Raw genomic sequence first — 6,690 nt, 5'->3', positions numbered from 1 at the left:
GTGCAACTGCAAATTCTAAAGTGATGAGACGAGCATCTAAGTCATGGTCAGAGGTATGGGACCACTTTACTAAATTTGTTAATGAGGAAGGTAATCATAAAGCTAGGTGTAATTATTGTGACAGAGAATTTTTTGCTGATCCTAAAAAGAATGGAACCACCGCTTTAAAGAATCACATAAATTCTTGTAAAAAGGTTCCTCGTGTTAGTGGGGATGATGGTACTCAAACAAAATTGGTGTTGCCGTCAGGAGGAGTGGAATCTTTAGGCACTTGAAAATTTAATCAAGATGCTGTTAGAAAAGCTGTAGCTAAAATGATCATTCTGAATGAGTTGCCATTTAGATTTGTGGAGTCGGAAGGATTTAGGCATTGCATGTCAGTTGCATGTCTTAGATTTCGTGTACCATCATGATGGACAGTTGCTAAGGATTGCTATAAGCTTTATATTGATGAAAAGACTCATTTGAAGCAATTCATGAAATCATATTTTACAAGAGTATCTCTTACCACTGATACATAGACCTTATTACAAAGGGTCAATTATATGTGTCTTACGGCTCATTTCATAGACAAAGATTGAAAACTAAACAAAAAGATATTAAATTTTTGTCCCATTTCTAGTCACAAAGGTGAAGCTATTGGTAAGGCGGTTGAAAAATGTTTGCGTGATTGGGGGATTGATAAGATTTTTACTGTTACAGTTGATAATGCTAGTTCTAATGATGTTGCAATTGCATATTTGAGGAAAAAATTTAACAATGCTGAAACTAGTATTTTGGGAGGCAAATATCTTCATTTGAAATGCATTGCACATATTGTTAATCTTATTGTTTGTGATGGATTGAAGGAAATGAATGAAACAATTACTCGTGTTAGAGGGGCAATAAGATATGTGAGACAATCACCTTCCAGGTTAGCTAAGTTTAAAGAGTGTATTGTGAATGAACATATTCAAAGTAAAAGTTTATTGTGTTTGGATGTTAGCACTAGATGAAATTCTACTTATTTGATGTTGGATGCAGCTCAAAAGTTTGAAAGGGCATTTGATGCATTTGATGATGTTGATCCTTATTATAGAAGTGAGCTTTTGATGGGAGATGGGGTACCCGATTAAAATGATTGGGCAATTGTTAAGAAGTTTTGCCTTTTCTTGCAATAATTTTATGATCTCACCGTGAAAGTTTTAGGTACTTCTTACGTCACATCTAATACTTTTCTTGATGATATATGTGATGTTTATTCCACTTTGCGATAATGACAATTAAATCCTGATGTTGAGTTGAATGCAATGGCAAAGAGAATGAAGGATAAATATGATAAGTATTGGGGAAATATAGAGAAAATGAATATGTTGGTTTATATTGCTTCTCTTATTGATCCTTCAAAAAAGTTTCCTTTTGTTGAATATTGCTTCATGAAAATGTATTCTTTTGATGAAGCTTCATTGATGATTAAAAAAGTACAACAAGCAATAAATGACTTAGTTAATGAATACAAAAAAATGTTAGAACCTCAGTCTGAGCAAGTTGATGAAAGTAGTCAAGTGAGCCAAATGTCACAGCCCACCGATGATGAAAATGGAAATGGAACGACAAAAAAAAAGGAAAGCTTTAAGTCCAAGTACAAGAGGTATAGGATTGAACATGGCAAAGATGAACATAAATCAGAATTGACTAAATATTTGAGTGAGGAGCCTGATGATGATGATAGTGATGACTTTGATGTTTTAATTTGGTGGAAACTTAATAGCCATAGGTTTCCTATCCTTTCCCATCTAGCTCGTGATGTGTTAGCAATTCCTATATCCACAGTTACTTTCGAATCTGCTTTTAGCACTAGTGGTCGTGTGCTTGATGCATATAGAAGCTCTTTAACTCCTAAAATTGTACAAGCCCTTATTTGTGCTCAAGATTGGTTACATAGATCTTCTAATCTTGATTCATTTCAACCTGAAGATGATTTGATACAGCTTGACAAAATGGATTTAGGTAATATTTTATTTATACTATCATTTATTTTTTAAGGATTATTATTTTTTATTTTTTTATTTGTTTAAAGCTTACTTTTGTTATTTTTTGTTTATATATTTTTAGATTTGTCAAAAATTGCCTTAGATCCAGTAATTAATTAAAACAAAGGTGCACGGACCTTTTGAGGTAATTTCATTATTAATTTCTATGAATATTTACATTTAAAAAATATTTATTGTATTCATTGACAACTAATTAAGGTTTTAATCTCTTTAATATTTTAGGAAAAAATGAAGGATGTGCACCAAAGTTATGGGATTCATGTATGAAGAATGCTGTTAGAACTTGGAATGTCTTTTAATTAGCTTGTTTTATGTTTTTTTATGAACTTTTATATCCATTTGTCAACTCGGAGTGTTCTTGTCTTGTTTTATGTTTTGTATAAGTTGTTAACTCAATTTGTCAACTTAAAATGTCTTTTATGTTTTGCACCAAAGTTATGAGATGCATATTTGCTTGATTTGCTTTTTTAAGTTGGCTTGTTGATCTTTGAAAACTTGTTTATGTGTTGAAATGACAATTATTATGTATTGATGGCTTTGTTGGTTATTTGATATATGTTAAAGTAATACTTTTTAAAACTTATTATTTAATTTATTTTGATTAAATAAGTTTAAATGAGTATTTATTTATCTTTTTTCTTGTAAAATATTGTAAAAATTATTAAATTCTTTAGTGATTTAATTTGAATGATATGTTAATTTGAGTTTTATTATATTAAATTTGTAGCTAAATAATTATTCAAAATAAGAGAAAAAATAATGAAAAATTCGGTTATTTAATCGAATTAACCGAATCAAACCGATTTTTGATCGGTTCGGTTAAATCGGTTAATTAAAATTTTGTTGATCGGTTCGGTTACTGATAAAATAAAATCAATTAATTTGGTTATTGATTTTTTCAAACCGAATTAACTAAATTAACCGACTGCACACCCTAGCCACAACATATTTATTATTTGGTCAGCCGCGCGTTATTACCTTTGTTTTTGTTTTTTTTTTTTTTTTCTGTCAGAGTAGACTCATCTAATGATCTTCCATATTAATTTAGTGAATTTGAAGACATGAAATTGAAGAGTTTGAGTAAAGAATGTGGAAATAAAATGACAATGGCAAGTCAGAAAAATTTTAATTATGCCTCAAAAGTTTGAGTTCAGAATGGGAAAATTTTCAATGTCCATTCACACATCTAATTGATTCATCACTCTTGCCATTCCAACTTTTAAAACCAAAATAACCAAAAAAAAAAAAAAAATCAAATTAATCACTTCAATTTCATCAGCTTGTCCCCCACCTGACGTTGTTGAGACATCTAAAATTGTGATTTGGAATTTTAATACTAACAGCGAACCATGTCAAGCACAAGGTAAACCAACTGTTTTGTCAAAGATACACGATAAGACAGATTGACAAATGGAAACTTTTCTGTTTCTTTTCCTTTGCCAAAGGACCATACATGGCACAAGCAATCAACTATCAGAGATCCCACTGAAGGATGTATGTAAGTTACGTTAGAAATTCCAAAGAGCATTTGTTACCAGTCGTCTTCAAGGCTAGCTCGGTGAAAACACAAGACGGTGCAGACAAATATGACGAATGATGTAAATTCAATGAACATTGCACCAGTCGAAATCATGTGAGCATGCCTAAGAATAATGGGAATTGCAAAGCTTCCCATCGCAGATGCCCCTGTAAGAAATTTGGCAGCATCTATCCATCTGCAACAAAATCAACAAAAAGAAAATAAAATTTTTACACAAGAAACAAAGTAAAAGATATACATGGGGATTTCTCTATCTCTGTCTCTCACACAATGAACTTCCTGCTAATTTCCGGAAGAAAGCTCAACAGAAAAGGTGAAAAAGAAAACAAGGTGGCAAATTCAGGAACTATTTTATTAAGAGTCCACATATCACATTCCCAATGAAACCAGCGACCTCAATCAAGAAACCATTATGCTAATCAAATACATCAGGAAAATTAAGAGAGAGAGTTTTTAAAAACTTTGATTTATAAGTACTCACCCCCCACCATCTCGGCTGATTAGAAACTGAGTCGACCCACCTCCAAAGAATAAACAAGGCATTGGCACCAGGACATACATGAGAGCTGTTCATAATAGTGGATTCACATTATCAATAATTTAAATGCAAATCAATGCATAGTGGATTCACATTATCAATAATTTAAATGCAAATCAATGCATAATTAGCATGACCAACTAGTAATAGCCTGTCTCACCTGAAAGCATTGGCCACCAGTTATTGTATAATGCACAAGCCTGACACAAGAATTAACAAAGAATACTATAATATTAGTCAATGGATTATTGGGAGTTGATGTACTAAAAATTTGAGTGAATTTACTAGTTTGCAATCCAAGCCTAAGAAGAAAGCAAAAGTACTTTAAGCTCTTCAAACAGTTGCATCAGTCAATGGATGGATGAATGCAACCAGCAACTTCTTGATCCTAGATTCACTTTTATTCGGAAAAATCAGAATTTCAGATTAATATCAAATCCTTGAAACAGGGGGGGAAAACCCACATCCCCTAACCACTACCTGAAAATGTTTGTTTCCTTTTCAACCTTAGACCAATTGGTAGAGGTACCAGAAAGCAAATCAACCCCATAACAGCAATTAAGAGAAGGTAGTAAGGAGAGCCACTTAAATAAAGTACTAGTCACTTCAATGCCCTTAAGGACATCAAGTCCAAGGAACAAAATGACCTTAAATATAGACAAGTTCATCTTGAAGAAATTTAAGCTTTTAGCACTAATTACATTCAGAACCTAAAGAACCTTCTGGGAATTAAATTGCTATATGCAGCCATAAAGACCCGTAGGATTGTTTCAACAATAAATTTTTCATCAGGTTATAACAAGCAATTTCTACTGGAAGACAGCCACTAGGTCTATAAAATCCATTTTGGCACAAAAAAGGACAGCATGATATTACGTCTCCAAAAATTCTGGAGTTTGATTTCACTCAAATGGTTCATACCATCACTAAAGACATTCAGAACCAAAGCATCTCAACCTTCCCTTCAAGAGATGATGGTTCAAGTAAATAAGTTTAGTAGATAAGAATAAGTATACCAAGGCAAGTGTAAGACCATGAGCTTCAATGTGCTTGACCTCGTTGTACAACCTTAGTCATAAGCAATTAAACCTAATAGACTTTAATTAACCTAAATTGGTCAAATCCAACAACCATTCCTTTATTCACGAGACTTGACAATTACAACTTGATCCAACAGAGTTGTGTTCTTTTGCCCATATTTTCTGCCAAAATTCTCCGGTTTAACCTTAAAAGGAAATCAAAAATCTCAAATTCAAGACATTGCCACTTCTAAATTTTAGCAGACAAAGTCTCTTAGTATGAATCACAATTCCTCTTCTCAAGATATCAAGCACACTAACAGGATATGAGTGAATATCATCTCAGATCAATATGAATGGCATAATAACATGGTTTGAAGCATGTTTAAGTTCTGTGAATTAGAATTGCTTAGACTTAAAGACCATGACCAAAAAAAGCTTCAAACATATTGCTAATTACATATCTGAACACTAGCACTGCTTCTGTCACAAGGAAAAAGTAAAACAAGAACCCATCAGCGTATTGATGCCCATGCATTCTAAATACCAAACTGTAAAATACACATAAATCATTATTCAGATAATATTTACAAGAATACAGTGCCACCGCCGGCTATAGGCTTACAGCTGAATCAGATTAGAAAAACATACCAGAATTTGCAACAGTATACTAGCTGAAAACATAAAAGCAAGCCCAGCAAGCCTGCATATTCCAAAAATAATAAATAATAAATAAATTCCACTTTGCTTATAACTTCATAAAAACCGAGAATTGCCAACAAAGATTACAACTTACACTGCAGTTAACAAGATTCATCCAACAAACCCCAAGCGGCAAATGCACCAGGAAACAAAAATAATAATAATAAATTAGTCACAAAACAATGCCGAATAAACAAATTAAATTTGCAAACAATTGATCACAAAAAAAAACCAAGACCCCTCCTTGAAAGAAGATCTTGGCCCAACAATTTAAGCTCATTTCATAACCCTATTTAATTACAAGATCATATTCAAACTCAAAGCATCCTTCAAAATTGTTTGAGAAAATGACCAATTTTTAACGTTAAAATTTTCAGTTAGTTGAAAAGAAAGGGCAGGGCAAACAACGAGGATGAATCGAAGAGGAAAAAAAAAAAAGAGAAATAATATAGAAATAAGAGATTATTATTACCTTCAATTGTCATCGCCATTTTTGGCAGAAGGGAAAGTTGGAGTCGCTGTCGATCGAGATTCCACTCAGCAAAGTTAAGATTAAAGAGAAAGCAAACAGAATGTAAAAAAATAAAAATTAAAAAGGGTTCTTTTTATTTGGGGATTTTACCGCCAGTAAACCTCGTAAATCTGAATGCCACACTGGCCCTTTTTTTTTTTCGGTCGTTTTTTTTTTTTTTGGCATAAAAAATAATTATTATTTATTGCCAACTGAAGTTATTCAAGTGGTAAAATAAGTTTATTTTTCTCCTGTTTTGAATTCCAATTAGTTGATAGGCTATAAAAAAATAAAAATTTTTATTAAAAAATTAATAGAGCCTTTGAACTTTACTATTTTATTTAGAT

General features: G+C 32.2%; 2 protein-coding genes and 1 non-coding gene across 4 annotated transcripts; 1 reads left to right on the top strand and 2 right to left on the bottom strand.

The window, feature by feature from the left end:
* Window positions 1-617: 617 nt before the first annotated feature.
* LOC149515903 (zinc finger BED domain-containing protein RICESLEEPER 1-like) lies at window positions 618-2,103 on the top strand. Its single transcript, XM_089741700.1, has one exon. The coding sequence runs from the start codon at window positions 1,290-1,292 to the stop codon at window positions 2,022-2,024; it is 735 nt and encodes a 244-aa protein (XP_089597826.1). The 5' UTR covers window positions 618-1,289; the 3' UTR covers window positions 2,025-2,103.
* A 1,034-nt stretch (window positions 2,104-3,137) lies between these two features.
* Window positions 3,138-3,246, bottom strand: LOC149515902 (small nucleolar RNA Z266). Its single transcript, XR_016326385.1, has one exon. It is a non-coding gene; the product is annotated as a small nucleolar RNA Z266 (small nucleolar RNA).
* Window positions 3,247-3,330: 84 nt separating this feature from the next.
* On the bottom strand, window positions 3,331-6,385 carry LOC111296370 (vacuolar protein sorting-associated protein 55 homolog). Of its 2 annotated transcripts, none has more exons than XM_022890642.2 (5): window positions 6,305-6,385; window positions 5,782-5,833; window positions 4,272-4,311; window positions 4,055-4,139; window positions 3,331-3,748 (listed from the first exon to the last, which is right to left on the bottom strand). In XM_022890642.2, the coding sequence occupies exons 2-5, from the start codon at window positions 5,812-5,814 to the stop codon at window positions 3,565-3,567; spliced, it is 342 nt and encodes a 113-aa protein (XP_022746377.1). In that variant the 5' UTR covers window positions 5,815-5,833; window positions 6,305-6,385; the 3' UTR covers window positions 3,331-3,564. The 2 variants fall into 2 exon arrangements, with proteins under 2 accessions (XP_022746377.1, XP_022746381.1); XM_022890646.2 differs by lacking the exon at window positions 6,305-6,385 and adding an exon at window positions 5,927-6,051.
* Between the last annotated feature and the right edge of the window lie 305 nt (window positions 6,386-6,690).

Source organism: Durio zibethinus, chromosome 12 (genome assembly GCF_047325235.1).
Source record: "Durio zibethinus cultivar Kanyao isolate XHJ-2024 chromosome 12, ASM4732523v1, whole genome shotgun sequence".
NCBI classification, from domain to species: domain Eukaryota; kingdom Viridiplantae; phylum Streptophyta; class Magnoliopsida; order Malvales; family Malvaceae; genus Durio; species Durio zibethinus.
The sequence above is the reverse complement of the archived record's forward strand: the minus strand, read 5'-3'. Positions and strand labels throughout refer to the sequence as shown.

Coding starts and splice junctions, on each gene's coding strand:
- LOC149515903 (XM_089741700.1), top strand. CDS start 1,290: ATGGCAAAGAGAATGAAGGATAAATATGATAAGTATTGGGGAAATATA.
- LOC111296370 (XM_022890642.2), bottom strand. CDS start 5,814: ATGTTTTCAGCTAGTATACTGTTGCAAATTCTG. Junction 4,140..4,271: donor CTGGTGGCCAATGCTTTCAG/GTGAGACAGGCT, acceptor TATTATGAACAG/CTCTCATGTATGTCCTGGTG. Junction 3,749..4,054: donor ATCAGCCGAGATGGTGGGGG/GTGAGTACTTAT, acceptor ATTTTGTTGCAG/ATGGATAGATGCTGCCAAAT.